Raw genomic sequence first — 14,606 nt, 5'->3', positions numbered from 1 at the left:
TCTTTCTTCTTTTTATTTTATTTTATTTTTATCTTTTGCATGCGCTGAGAGAGACGATGGCTGTGGAAAGATGAAAAAGGGTAAGTCATGCACCCATTTTCTTTGTTTAATTTGGGTTTTGGTCAATGCAATTTCATTGACTTTTTTTTTTTTTTTTTTCAATATATATATATATATAGTATGCAAAAGGGGGTGATCGAGTTCATTGATTCGGAATGATTCATAATTAGGGTGTGTTTGAAATTGCGATTTCATAGACAATAAGTACGATTTTAAATCAAATTGCAAAACATAAATCGTTTGGGAACTATATTTTTAAAAATTGCGATTTGAAAACACAGAAAATCTGTTTTTTCAAATCCTAGATAAGATGATGTTTTTTTGAAAACGCTGAATTTTAAAGGTAAATTCTTGATTTTAAAGGTTACACTGCAATTTTGCCAAACGCTTAACTGCGTTTTAAAAAATCACTTTTTTCAAATCGCATATTTTAAAATCGTTATTTTAAATTGCACTTTTTAAAATCGCAAACTCAAACGGACCCTTAATGTACATGTTAAGGATAAGCATCATACTCCAACTCTAACCGATCATGATCCACATTAAAAGCTACATCTTATATAATGATATAATGATGTATACATGTTAAGGATGTTAATTAAGGATGTTTTCAAGTTTTCAAGTTTATTGGTGATGTGGGCATTGGCACAAACTAACGGCAAACCAATGTTGATCATCATAGGCAGCATTGATTTGAGCTACCATTAATGTTGTGATCTGCATGTATGGGAGGGTGTTTGCCTTGCTATTATTATATTAGTCCATTTGATAGAAGCAGTTAAGTGTCTGATATGTCTCCAAGGAGTAGTTCAATCGGCTGGAGACCACTCTTCATAAAGCGGATGTCACTAGTTTGAATCTCCCCTCCCTCCTCTTGTGTGGACATGTTAAAAAAAAAAAAAAAAAAAGTTAAGTGCCTGGTATGAGTTAGAGTTGATGTTTGATGTTTATGTTTTTGTACAAGAATTTAAAATTTTAGTCATGAATTAATTCTTAGAGAATACATACATACATACATATATATATATATATAACTTTAGATTTATTATAGACTTATCTCTTGCCTGCCAAGACAAACATATATCTTAACGCTGTCAACTTCCATATTGGTTGTAATACTTAATATGTAATTGGTTTTTGGGTAAGAAAGAGTAAAGTATTGGATTTTTCTTTCTTTTTCTTTTGTTAAATTGTTTTAGTAGTCCACAAAAACGGGTAGATACTATCTTTACCAACAACATTGAACCTACATATATGTTAAAAAAAAAAAAAGGGTTATTAGTGTCCCTTTTTTTTCAACCTGAAATATATATATATATATATATATATATATATATATATATATATATATATATATATATATAATATGGCTTCCCCTAATTAAAGGGGAGATCGATACTAATATATCTTAATTGGCTACGTACGTACAATGCACGTTTTGAAATCAAGACATTCAAAATACTTATATAGTGAATCTCTGCAAATTACTTTGATGGAAAACATACTGAAATTTGATGGAATTCAAAAATATTGCTTTAGGCATGTCGATTATCTCTTTTCTTCACCTAATTAATCATCCAATATTTATGAATACTTGAATATAATTTCAATTTTATGTCAAAATATAAATTAGTTGGAAAACTTATAAAATTTGATGTATGCTAGGACTGCTGCTGGCATGTCATGCACGTTGTTGACGACAAGAGCTCTCTAATTCGAGTTAAGCATTAAAAATCACGATCATGATCATGTTCCATCAAAATCCATTACTTTATCTGCTATCGTGCAACCAAGTATTTCCTTAAATAATACATATTTTTATTTCTTGGTTTATAACATTATATATTGAGCCATGCACATATATCCTTATAAAAGGCAATGCAATTGTAGCCCGCTCATCCATATCCTTAATTGGTTCGATTGATCGATCTCTTTGTGCATACATATCACGCTACATAGAAATGACTTCCAAAAGTTTTTTGATGGTGACCCCTGTGCTTCTCCTGTCACTCATAGTTATTGCCTCTGCAAACGACTATGGATATGCCCCGAAGCCAAACTATCAGGAGAAACCAAAACCTGAAAATAAACCTCTCCCCACAAAACCAAACTATGAGCAGAAACCAAAACCCGAAACACCAGATTTTGAGAAATCAAACCCAGCAGAAGATTATAACTTACTCCCGACAATCATTGGTATTCAAGGGACTGTTTTATGTAAATTAGGATCCAAGATCTTCCCACTTAAAGGTACATAATCTCTTTACGTACGTTTGATTAATTGTTCTTTTTTAAGAAGATTGCATTTGTTTAAATTTTGTCTGTTTTGATTGATCTATTATTAATTGGTAAATTCAGGAGCCATTACAAAGATAACATGTGTAGCTATTGATGAGAATGGGTACGAGACAGCTCCTTTCTCCACACTGACTGATGGATGCGATGAAAACGGCTACTTCTTTGCAACATTATCAGGGCTTAAAGATAATTGGAAGCTTAAGGAATGCAAGGCATCCCAATATTATTCTCCATTGGAAACTTGTAAAGTTCCTATTGACGCTAATCACGGTTTAAGTGGTGATCTCTTATCTTCTTACCGCATCCTCAACGATAAGCATACCAAGTTATACTCTTTGGGATCTTTCTTCTATACCTCAGAATCCCAGTCAGCCCCTGGTGGTGGTGGTGGTGGTTATTAGAGAACATGCATATTTGCCTATATATGTTGTTTAATTTGATTTCTTTTTTTTCTTCTTTTCAAATTAATTTATTATTTTGAGCTTTGGGAAAGTTGTGGGATATTTGATCAGTACTACATGTTGCTTATCACGTACTGATTTCATTGTAATAACTTTTGTTCAATTATGAAGTTGAGGCATGTTTCTGCATTCCCCTTGTTTTAAATATGCATGCATGGGACTTTCCTTGCACCTTTTTTTTTTTTTTTTTTTGATCTACTTTAGATGCACGTTGAAGTTAATTTTAGACACCAGTACCATTCCATTGTGATTTGCCATTACTAAGTGGTGTGAAAACCCCACCAAAAGATTTTGGAAAAAAAAAAAAAAAAAAAAAATCTTATTTGAAACAAACTTTGATCGCATACATTTAAAGTTTTTTTTTTTTTCAAAATCTTGCCGTGGTGTTTTCACTCCGCTTAGTAATTGCAAATCACAATGGAATGGTACTGGTGTCTAAAATTTACTTCAACGTGCATCTAAAGTAGATCAATTGAAAATAAATAAATAAAAAAGAGGGCTGCATAAACATGTCTTTGAAGAAAAATAAGAAAATTGGTTTAAGAATGACAAAGAGCTAATCAAAAACATGAGTTGCTCTAATGATATTGTTCTTCTATATATTGAGGAAAATACAAAAGGAAGTCATATACTACAACGTAGGGGTGAAAAGGTGGTTGCGGTTAGCGGTTATTAGCCAAAACCGCTAACCACAACTGTATGGGTGGTTAGCGGAAACCGCTACCAGCCTCCGTCAACCGCCAACCGTTTTTTTTTTTTGCCTAAACCATAATGGGTATTTTTGTGGTAAATGATTTCCAAATCTTTGCTGTAGATACTGGCCGGAGACAATAACAGAAAACAGAAAACCCAGATCGATCAAGCTCATCAACATACAAAACTCACGAAATTTTCTTTCCAAAAATCCATGGAAAAATTAATCAAGCTCATCAACATACAAAACTCATATCAATCTTCTTCAAAATTTAACATTAAAGCATAAAAACTCAACTAACCCAAGAGAGGAAACAGAGGAGAGAATAGAGATTTAGACCTGAACTTAAAAGTGATACATGGATGAGGGATGCCCAGATCTACTAACAGCGTCGACGGCTCTAGCGGCGAGAGAATCTACGTTGATTGCGCATGACATTCCGTTGTTCGGCTTGAGGAAGAAGCTAATTAAGGAAGGCAAAGGAAGAAGCAAAGGAGATCGCAAGGGAAGGGTTTGTTGTGGCAAAGAAGGGGATCAAGTCCGTGGAGAGAGGAATTGTGAAGGCGGAGAAGGGAATCGAAAGGGCAGAGAAGGGGATCGAGACGGTGGAGAGGGAGATCGAAACGGTGGTGAGCTTCGGAGGAGTAGTTGGGTTTTTGGCTGATGAGCTTCGGCGAAGGGAGATCAAGTGAATCTACTTCGATTGTGAATGAAAGAGTGAGCGGCCCACACTAAGAGTGAGAGAGTCAGAGAGATTTTCACATTATTAGATGTGAAAACCTAGTCCAAAACGACGTCATTTCATATATATATATATATATATATATAATAAAAAAGGCGGTTATTTCACCGCCTTTAACTGTAAGATTGTAATAGTAATTTTATAAGTCCTTCATGTGTTACTCTTGTGTCCCTCTAAAAATAATGTGGCTTTGAAAATCACCATTTAATTAAAATTCAAAAATAATCAATCACAAGCCCAATGATAATTTTTAAATACCATCACATTTTTGCAGAAACACATGCAAGAGTAACAAAGAGGGACTTCGATTTAGCATTACTCCATTGTAATATATAGGAATATCTTCCTAAACCAATCTCTTCTCCCATAATTTTGGTGAAGCTCATCTTGTAATGAAATCGTTTAAATCTTTTGCTTTATCAGCCTCAACTTAATTTTTTTATTACAATGAAATCAGTACGTAAATAACATAGTACTCAATCCCACAACTTTCTCAAGCCAAATGATAATTTTTAAATACCATCACATTTTTGCAGGAACACAAGAGTAACAAAGGGGGACTTCGATCTAGCATTACTCTATTGTAATATATAGGAATATCTTCCTAAATCAATCTCTTCTCCCATAATTTTGGTGAAGCTCATCTTGTAATGAAATCATTTAAATCTTTTGCTTTATCAGCCTTAACTTAATTTTTTTATTACAATGAAATCAGTACGTAAACAACATAGTACTCAATCCCACAGCTTTCCCAAAGCTCAAAATAATGAATTAATTTGAAAAGAAGAAATAATAATAAGAAAAATCAAAACACAACATATATAGGCAAATAATGTTCTCTAATAACCACCACCACCACCACCACCACCAGGGGCTGACTGGGATTCTGACGTGTAGAAGAAAGAACCCAAAGAGTATAACTTGGTTTGCTTGTCGTTGAGGATGCGATAAGAAGATAGGAGATCACCACTTAAACCTTGATTAGCGTCAATAGGAACTTTACAAGTTTCCAGTGGAGAATAATATTGGAATGCCTTGCATTCCTTAAGCTTCCAATTATCTTTAAGCCCTTATAATGTTGCAAAGAAGTAGCCGTTTTCATCGCATCCATTAGTCAGTGTGGAGAAAGGAGCTGTCTCATACCCATTCTCATCAATAGCTACACATGTTATCTTTGCAATGGCTCCTGCATTTACCAATAACAGATCAATCAAAACGAACAAAATTTAAACAAATGCACTCGATCTTGGAGCCTAATTAACAAATTAAGAACAATCAAACGTACTTAGAGAGATTACGTACCTTTAAGTGGGAAGATCTTGGAGCCTAATTTACATAAAACAGTCCCTTGAATACCAATGATTCTCGGGAATAGGTTATCCTTTTCTGCTTGGTTTGATTTCTCAAAATCCGGTATTTTGGGAAGAGGCTTGTCAAACCATTTGGGTTTTGGTTTCTCCTGATAGTTTGGTTTTGTGGGGAAAGGTTTATTTTCCGGTTTTGGTTTCTCCTGATAGTCGGGCGTCGGGGCATATCCGTAATCGTTTGCAGAGACAATAACTATGAGTGACAGGAGAAGCACAAGAGCCACCAACAAGAAACTTGTGGAAGCCATTTCTATGTTGCGTGATATGTATGCACAAAGAGATCGAACCAATCAAGGATGGATGAACAGGCGGCTACAATTGCATGGCCTTTTTATAAGGATGTGGCTCAATAATGTTATAAACCAAGAAATAAAAATATGTATTGTTTAAGGAATTACTTGGTTGCACGATCAATAATGTGCAGATAAAGTAAAGGATTTTGCTGATCGTGAATTAATGCTTACCACAAAGAGGGCTCTTGTCGTCAACAATGTGTAAAGTAATGGATATTGCATGATTTGGTGAAGAAAAGCGATAATCAACACATACTCATCTTTGTTGAACAAAACCCAAAACTACGACCTAGTAATAGCTAGCTAGCCAGAAATTTTTTTCCATCCTTTTCTTTTAAACAGTTTCCCTATAAGCAACATGCATGGCTGTTGGTTCATTTTGCACCAATTCATGTAATTATATATAGAGATTCATATATAGGCTGTAGCCAAATTAATTAACTAGTATATACTATCTTCCTTTCAATAAGGTGAAGCCATTGGTTGGCAAGGATCGATAATATTGGAATGAGAGGGATATTTATCACTCCCTATGTAGATCGACTGTGATTTCGATTTTTTTATTTTTTATTTATTTATTTATTTATTTATTTTAAAAAAAAAAAAACTACTTCCCTCTTGCTTACTCAGAATCCATTATTAGGTGAGAATAAATTTTTCCAATCTAATTTATCAAAGTGACATTTCTCTTTAGAGCATGTGATTATTATATGCATTTTTAAAATATCTCAGTACAAATGTCAATTTAATAAATTTAATTAGAAGAATTTCCTACGACCCAACTTGTAAGAAAACTTTATGGGAAAAATATAAAAATGCGCTCCTTGAACTAACAGTCGATTTTAGAATAACCTCCCCTAAACTTTCATATACACTAATGTGACCCATCAAACTATCAAAGCGTGCAAAAAATGCTACTTTTGTCGAAATATTCCTATAATACCCTTATTCTCTTAAAAACTAAAGTGCATTCAATTCCTAATCAATCAAAGTTTCACATAAGTGTATTCAATTACTTTTTATCATTTATGCTAAGTTTTCTCTTCCAACAACCTCATAAGTAAGTAATAAGCTTGGCTAACGAACTCTAGTTCAATATCATGATAGTATAGTTTTCTTAATGAAAAACGTTTATCAATAAGATTATAACATGAAATTATGGGTAATATTGTTCATGGTTTCAAGCCGCGTAACCTTAAAAATTCGTTGTTTGATGAAGCGGGTAAGGAAACTCTTAATCCATACCATGTCATTTGGAATAATTAAGAATGACCAATATCGATCTGCTAAATTGGATCAATGTCACACTCTGGAAAAATTATTGTCCTTTGTTTATGGACTCAGTACGTACTTCTAAGCAAGTGTGGCTCACAATCTCTCGCACCCATTAACCCAAAGTTAAATACACGGTGACACTCAACACCAGTCCGGTAATAGAGAGAGACGATGGCTGTGGAAAGATGAAAAAGGCAAATTAAGTCACCCATTTTCTTTGTTTAATTTGTGTTTTGGTCAATGTAATTTCATTGACTTTTTTTCAGAAAAAAAAAAAAAAAATAGTATGCAAAAGGCGGTTGAGTACTTCACTGATTTGGAATAGCCACAATTTGTGTTTTTTATAAAATAGCTAGTATTTTTTTTTTCCCAACAAAAACTTAAATTCATAAACTAATATTAGGCATACGATACTATTAAAGGAGGCCAGGCTAGTCTTTTATCATAGATTCATAATGTATGTGTTAAGGATGTTCTCCAAGATGTTCTCCAAGCATCAGACTCCCAACTCTAACTCATCCAAATCAAAAGCTACTTCTGATATAATGATGTATATATGTTAATTAGGATGTTAATTAAGGATGTTTTCAAGTTTTCAAGTTTATTGGTGATGTGGGAATGCATTGGCACAAACTAACGGCGCCAAACCAATGTTGATCATCATAGGCAGCATTGATTTGAGCTAGCATTGTTGTGATCGATCTGCATGGGCGGGTGTCTGTCTTGCTATTATTATATTAGTCCATTTGATAGAAGCAGTTAAGTGCCTGGTATGATTTAGAGTTGGAGTCTGATGTTTATGTTTTTGTAAAAGAATTTAAAATTTTAGTCATGAATTAATTCTTAGAGAATACATACATACATACATATATATAACTTTAGATTTATTATAGACTTATCTCTTGCCTGCCAAGACAAACATATATCGTAACGCTGTCAACTTCCATATATATATGTATTGAACCTACATATATGTACAAAAAAAAGGGTTATTAGTGTCCCTTTTTTTTCAACCTGAAATATATATATAATATGGCTTCCCCTAATTAAAGGGGAGATCGATACTAATATATCTTAATTGGCTACGTACGTACAATGCACGTTTTGAAATCAAGACATTCAAAATACTTATATAGTGAATCTCTGCAAATTAATCGAGCCACCCACTTTAGAGATAGGAAAACATACTGAAATTTGATGGAATTCAAAAACATTGCTTTAGGCATGTCGATTATCTCTTTTCTTCACCTAAGTAATCATCTAATATTTATGAATACTTGAATATAATTTCAATTTTATGTCAAAATATTAATTAGTTGGAAAACTTATAAAATTTGATGTATGCTAGCTAGGACTGCTGTTCTGGCATGTCATGCACGTTGTTGACGACAAGAGCTCTCTAATTTGATCGTTGAGCATTAAAAATCGATCACGATCATGATCATGTTCCATCAAAATCCATTACTTTATCTGCTATCGTGCAACCAAGTATTTCCTTAAAAAATACATATTTTTATTTCTTGGTTAATTTATGACATTATTGAGCCATGCACATATATCCTTATAAAAAGGCAATATAATGCAATTGTAGCCCGTTCATCCATATCCTTAATTGGTTCGATCGATCGATCGATCTCTTTGTGCTTACATATCACGCAACATAGAAATGGCTTCCACAAGTTTCTTGTTGGTGACCCCTGTGCTTCTCCTGTCACTCATAGTTATTGCCTCTGCAAACGACTATGGATATGCCCCGAAGCCAGACTATGAGGAGAAACCAAAACCCGAAACACCGGATTTTGAGAAATCAAACCCAGCAGAAGAGGATAACTTACTCCCGACAATCATTGGTATTCAAGGGACTGTTTTATGTAAATTAGGCTCCAAGATCTTCCCACTTAAAGGTACGTACGTTTGATTGTTCTTAATTTGTTAAGAAGACTGCATTTGTTTAAATTTTGTTCGTTTTGATTGATCTGTTATTGGTAAATTCAGGAGCCATTACAAAGATAACATGTATAGCTATTGATGAGAATGGGTACGAGACAGCTCCTTTCTCCACACTGACTGATGGATGCGATGAAAACGGCTACTTCTTTGCAACATTATCAGGGCTTAAAGATAATTGGAAGCTAAAGGAATGCAAGGCATTCCAATATTATTCTCCACTGGAAACTTGTAAAGTTCCTATTGACGCTAATCACGGTTTAAGTGGTGATCTCCTATCTTCTTACCGCATCCTCAACGACAAGCATACCAAGTTATATTCTCTGGGATCTTTCTTCTACACCTCAGAATCCCAGTCAGCCCCTGGTGGTGGTGGTGGTTATTAGAGAACGAACATGCATATTTGCCTATATATGTTGTTTAATTTGATTTCTTTTTTTTCTTCTTTTCAAATTAATTTATTATTTTGAGCTTTGGGAAAGTTGTGGGATTGAGTACTATATGTTGTTTATCACGTACGTACTGATCATTAATTTCATTATAATAACTTTTGTTCAATTATTAAGTTGAGGCATGTTTCCGCAGCCCTTTTGTTTTAAATATACATGCGACTGCATGTCCTTTTTTTTTTTTTTACTAAGTAGTGGGGGTTGGTCTAAGTAGTAACCTTATGCTAATTATAACAAGTTTGACACCATAAATGGATAAAACACATATTTACTAAGTAGTAACCTTATGCTAATTAATTACGAACTCCAGTTCAAATATCACTTAGTTTTCTTAATGAAAGCACTAATATGGTATATAGCATTACTCCATATATATATATAATATGTTAATTTAAATGAAGAAGTTGTGGAATACCCCCAAAATTTATCATTTTTAAAAAAAATAAATAAATAATGACAATTGTGATATTAATTGACACATAATGATTGATCTTTTACACTTGCCATATCAGTATACTAGAATAATAAATAAAATAAAATAAAGTGAATTCCTTAAACGTACGCTGCACTTAATCGATCTAGTACTCTATGTCATTTAGATTAAGAAGGACCAGTTAATATTTCCTAAATTGGATCAATGTCACTCTCTTGGAAAAAGTATTGCCCAGTACTATTTATGTACTAAATACTTCTAATTAAGCAAGTGTGGGCTGCTTAATTTGGCTAACCGTTTTGCTTCAAAGTGCTGCGTAACTTAAAGAGATAGAGAACCTCATGTTGGTAACTTAAAGAGATATAGTTGGAGAACCTCAGGGCTCAAAATCATGCACAAAATACTTCAAATTGCCGAAGTATGGGCATATAAGTCGTTGGTTAATGTAGGTAAACTTCTCTCGCTGAGGATTTGATCTTGTTCATCATTAGTTGCCTTAATCCCTTTTTTATATATCATTATCTCTTAAAAACACAATAATGGTCAATCTCCTCGATCACTTTTGTAGACGTGTTTTAATATAGAGAATGAGGATCTAGCTTGCTGTAAATTAAAAACTTTAAATTTTAAATTTTTTAATTAAAAAATAAATAGAGAAGAAGAAGAAAAAACCAAACCTCGGCCACTTCTAGGGTGGCTCGCGAGCAACCCGAAGTGGGGGTTGGTCTGCACGCCATACCAGTGGTGGATCTGGGGTGGCCTTCAAGCCACCCTAGAGGAACTTGAAGGTGGCGCTTGGCTACCCCCATGGGCTGGTGGCATAATGGGGTGGCGTGCGCCTTGAATTAACATTAGATTTTAGAATTAATAGCCCCCGTATTTTCAAGTGTACTAATATGACCCATCAAACTATTAAAGTGTGCAAAAAATGTCATTTTTGTCGAAATATTCATAAAATACCCCTATTCACTTAAAAAGTTAAAAAAAAAAAACAAAAAAAAGGATTAATGAAAAATCAATCCATGTTGTTGGTCTAAACTACAAATCGCTCATTACGGAATAAAAAATAATTCAAAGGTCTTCAAGGTAGGCAAAAAATAACAATTTAGTCATTGTAGTCAAATTCCGTCAAAATACTTGACAGATTCTATTAGTGTCAACGTCAACACGAATAAAATGATGACATGATGATATGTGTCACTCTTACTAAAAAAATTTCAATATATTAAAAATATATATTTATAAAACTAAATTATTTATTGCAGTCAGATTCTGTCAAAATACTTGACGGATTCTATTAGTGTATCGCATTAGCATCAATAAAATAATGCATGACACGTGTTACTGTTATATATAAATATATATATAACTAAAAAGTTAAAGAAAATTAAAAAATTAAAATTTTTTAATTTAATTTTTTTTAATTTTTTTTTTTTTTAAAAAAAAAAAAAAAAAAAAAAAAAAAAGAAGAAGAAGAAGAAAATGAGTGGCTCACGAGCCACCCCCAATGGTGAATATGAGGTGGCTCAAAGGCCACCCCAAAGGAAGTTGGGGGTGGTGCACGCCACCATCGGCCCATGGTGGCAGCCGCGGGCCACTTCGGCTCCTTCTGGGGTGGCCTTTGTGCCAACCCAGATCCACCATTGGGGACCTAGGGTGGCCCGCGAATTACCTCAGAGGTAGCTGAGGGTGAATGCAGAACCACTCCTTTTGTTCATGTTTTTTTTTTTAATTAAAAAATTTTAATTTTTTTTTTAATTTTTTAATTCTTGAACTTTTTAGTTTTATATTAATAGTTTTTTTAAAAAAAAAAAATTTTAATATTTTTTTATTTTAGTTTTTAAGAGAATAAAGGTATTATAAGAATATTTTGATAAAAGTAGCATTTTTGGCACACTTTGATAGTTTGATGAGTCATATTAGTACACTTGAAAATTCTGCGGGCTATTCTAAAATCGGCTGTTAGTTCAGGGGTTTTTTTTTTTTTTGATATATTTTCCCTAAAAAGTAATTGAATACACTTACTTGAAACTTTGATCACATTTGAAGTTTTTTATTTTTTATTTTTTCTCCCAAAATCTTTTGGTGGGGTTTTCAAGCACTCCACTTAGTAATGGCAAATCACAATGGAATGGTACTGGCCGGTGTCTAAAATTAACTTGAACGTGCATCTAAAGTTTAAAGTAGATCCAAAAAAAGAAGGGGGGGGGGGGGGGGTGGTGTGGAAAGTCCCATGCGTGCATATTTAAAACAAGGGGATGCAGAAACATGCCTCAACTTCATAATTGAACAAAAGTTATTACAATGAAATCAGTACGTGATAAGCAACATACAGTACTGATCAAATATCCCACAACTTTCCCAAAGCTCAAAATAATAAATTAATTTGAAAAGAAGAAAAAAAAAAGAAAAGAAATCAAAACAACATATATAGGCAAATATGCATGTTCGTTCTCTAATAACCACCACCACCACCACCAGGGGCTGACTGGGATTCTGAGGTGTAGAAGAAAGATCCCAGGGAGTATAACTTGGTATGCTTGTCGTTGAGGATGCGGTAAGAAGATAGGAGATCACCACTTAAACCGTGATTAGCAATAGGAACTTTACAAGTTTCCAGTGGAGAATAATATTGGAATGCCTTGCATTCCTTTAGCTTCCAATTATCTTTAAGCCCTGATAATGTTGCAAAGAAGTAGCCGTTTTCATCGCATCCATCAGTCAGTGTGGAGAAAGGAGCTGTCTCGTATCCATTCTCATTAATAGCTACACATGTTATCTTTGCAATGGCTCCTGCATTTACCAACAACAGATCAATCAAAACGAACAAAATTTAAACAAATGCAATCTTATTAACAAAGAACAATCAAACGTACGTAAAGAGATTACGTACCTTTAAGTGGGAAGATGTTGGAGCCTAATTTACATAAAACAGTCCCTTGAATACCAATGATTGTCGGGAGTAAGTTATACTCTTCTGCTGGTTTTGATTTCTCAAAATCCGGTGTTTCGGGTTTTGGTTTCTCCTCATAGTTTGGTTTTGTGGGGAGAGGTTTATTTTCGGGTTTTGGTTTCTCCTGATAATCGGGCTTCGGGGCATATCCATAATCGTTTGCAGAGACAATAACTATGAGTGACAGGAGAAGCACAAGAGTCACCAACAAGAAACTTGTGGAAGCCATTTCTATGTTGCGTGATATGTATGCACAAAGAGATCGATCGAACCAATTAAGGATGGATGAACAGGCTAGAATTGCATGGCCTTTTATAAGGATATATGTGGCTCAATAATGTTATAAACCAAGAAATAAAAATATGTATTATTTAAGGAATTACTTGGTTGCACGATCGATCAATAATGTGCAGATAAAGTAATGGATTTTGATGATCGCGCGTTGGCATAATGCTTACCACGCACAAAGAGGGCTCTAGCTTGTCGTCAACAACGTGTAAAATAATTAATGGATATTGCATGATTTGGCCGGTGAAGAAATTAAAAGCGCGATAATCAACACATGCATGCTCATCTTTTTGAACAATATTACCCAAAACGTAGCTACAACCTAGTAATAGCTACCCAGAAAAAAATTTCCATGGCTTTCTCTCAAACAGTTGCCTATAAGCAAAATTCAAACATGTTTGAATTTCAAATTTATTACACAATGGATGGCTGATTCTGCACCAATTCGTGTAGTTATAGATCGAGATTCATATATAGTACGTACTTTTGAGTGTAGACTGTAGTCAATTTTTTTTTTCTCGAGAATTTTGTGTGTCATCCTTGCACAAAGTCCCGTATAGGTTGTAGCCAAATTAAACTAGCTAGTATACTATCTTTCCTTTAGTAAGGTGAGGCCATTGGTTGGCAAGGATCGATAATGTTGGAATGAGAGAGGGATTATGATCAGTCCCTATATAGACTGTGATTACAATTTTTAAAAACTTAAAAAAAAAAAAAAAAAAAAAAAAAAAAAGTACTTTACTCTTGCTTACACAGAAACCATTATTAGGTGGGAGAAAATTCCTTCAATCTAATCTATTAAAGTGACATCTGTTTTTAGAGTATATGATTTTTACATATTTTTTAAAATACCTTAGAATAAATGTCAATTTAATAAATTTAATTAGATGAATTCCTCTGATCCAACTTGTAAGAAAACGCTATTGTTATTAGTTTTTAGAACTAATTAACATAGACACGTCCATGAGTTAGCTAGCTATATAATATTAGAGGTTTCTCTCTCTCTATATATATATATATGGTACTATGGTGTGCGTACACGGGTAATTATTGATTATAAATAATTAGTTTAAACATTTTCCTAAAACTTTTAGTTAAGATTGACCAAGATTTCCTAGATAACGATCGGAATTCCTGCAAGATCCTTATTTGAATATAACGAGATTAGACCTATCTCTTAAAAACACAACAATGGTACGTACGTCAATCTCCTCAGGTTTGTAGACGTGTATGCACGATGGGAATTAATATTGAAGGCTTACACAATCTAAATTTATCAAACGTGGAAAATTAACTGCTATTGTATCCATAACATTAAGTAGGGCTGTTAAAACGGGTTGACATGA

The 14,606-nt window shown here is 33.7% G+C and overlaps 4 protein-coding genes across 4 annotated transcripts; 2 read left to right on the top strand and 2 right to left on the bottom strand.

Moving 5' to 3' along the window:
• Positions 1-1,945: 1,945 nt before the first annotated feature.
• Positions 1,946-2,941, top strand: LOC133852788 (protein SEED AND ROOT HAIR PROTECTIVE PROTEIN-like). The gene is made up of 2 exons (XM_062289547.1): positions 1,946-2,310; positions 2,419-2,941. Exons 1-2 carry the CDS (start codon positions 2,022-2,024, stop codon positions 2,757-2,759), a joined length of 630 nt encoding a protein of 209 aa, XP_062145531.1. The 5' UTR covers positions 1,946-2,021; the 3' UTR covers positions 2,760-2,941.
• A 2,028-nt stretch (positions 2,942-4,969) lies between these two features.
• LOC133850994 (uncharacterized) lies at positions 4,970-5,907 on the bottom strand. The gene is made up of 2 exons (XM_062287282.1): positions 5,558-5,907; positions 4,970-5,441 (listed from the first exon to the last, which is right to left on the bottom strand). Exons 1-2 carry the CDS (start codon positions 5,868-5,870, stop codon positions 5,326-5,328), a joined length of 429 nt encoding a protein of 142 aa, XP_062143266.1. The 5' UTR covers positions 5,871-5,907; the 3' UTR covers positions 4,970-5,325.
• A 2,895-nt stretch (positions 5,908-8,802) lies between these two features.
• LOC133883064 (protein SEED AND ROOT HAIR PROTECTIVE PROTEIN-like) lies at positions 8,803-9,695 on the top strand. The gene is made up of 2 exons (XM_062322258.1): positions 8,803-9,094; positions 9,186-9,695. The coding sequence occupies exons 1-2, from the start codon at positions 8,857-8,859 to the stop codon at positions 9,521-9,523; spliced, it is 576 nt and encodes a 191-aa protein (XP_062178242.1). The 5' UTR covers positions 8,803-8,856; the 3' UTR covers positions 9,524-9,695.
• Positions 9,696-12,278: 2,583 nt separating this feature from the next.
• Positions 12,279-13,271, bottom strand: LOC133852406 (protein SEED AND ROOT HAIR PROTECTIVE PROTEIN-like). Its single transcript, XM_062289160.1, has 2 exons — positions 12,913-13,271; positions 12,279-12,812 (listed from the first exon to the last, which is right to left on the bottom strand). The coding sequence occupies exons 1-2, from the start codon at positions 13,199-13,201 to the stop codon at positions 12,475-12,477; spliced, it is 627 nt and encodes a 208-aa protein (XP_062145144.1). The 5' UTR covers positions 13,202-13,271; the 3' UTR covers positions 12,279-12,474.
• Between the last annotated feature and the right edge of the window lie 1,335 nt (positions 13,272-14,606).

The sequence above is a fragment of the Alnus glutinosa genome, chromosome 12 (genome assembly GCF_958979055.1).
Source record: "Alnus glutinosa chromosome 12, dhAlnGlut1.1, whole genome shotgun sequence".
NCBI classification, from domain to species: Eukaryota; Viridiplantae; Streptophyta; class Magnoliopsida; order Fagales; family Betulaceae; genus Alnus; species Alnus glutinosa.
The sequence above is the reverse complement of the archived record's forward strand: the minus strand, read 5'-3'. Positions and strand labels throughout refer to the sequence as shown.

Excerpts from the sequence above, each read along its gene's own strand:
- LOC133852788 (XM_062289547.1), top strand. The coding sequence starts at position 2,022 with ATGACTTCCAAAAGTTTTTTGATGGTGACCCCTGTGCTTCTCCTGTCA. Across the intron at positions 2,311-2,418 it reads CAAGATCTTCCCACTTAAAG|GAGCCATTACAAAGATAACA; the intron begins GTACATAATCTC and ends TGGTAAATTCAG.
- LOC133852406 (XM_062289160.1), bottom strand. The coding sequence starts at position 13,201 with ATGGCTTCCACAAGTTTCTTGTTGGTGACTCTTGTGCTTCTCCTGTCA. Across the intron at positions 12,813-12,912 it reads CAACATCTTCCCACTTAAAG|GAGCCATTGCAAAGATAACA; the intron begins GTACGTAATCTC and ends TGGTAAATGCAG.
- LOC133883064 (XM_062322258.1), top strand. The coding sequence starts at position 8,857 with ATGGCTTCCACAAGTTTCTTGTTGGTGACCCCTGTGCTTCTCCTGTCA. Across the intron at positions 9,095-9,185 it reads CAAGATCTTCCCACTTAAAG|GAGCCATTACAAAGATAACA; the intron begins GTACGTACGTTT and ends TGGTAAATTCAG.
- LOC133850994 (XM_062287282.1), bottom strand. The coding sequence starts at position 5,870 with ATGGCTTCCACAAGTTTCTTGTTGGTGGCTCTTGTGCTTCTCCTGTCA. Across the intron at positions 5,442-5,557 it reads CAAGATCTTCCCACTTAAAG|GAGCCATTGCAAAGATAACA; the intron begins GTACGTAATCTC and ends TGGTAAATGCAG.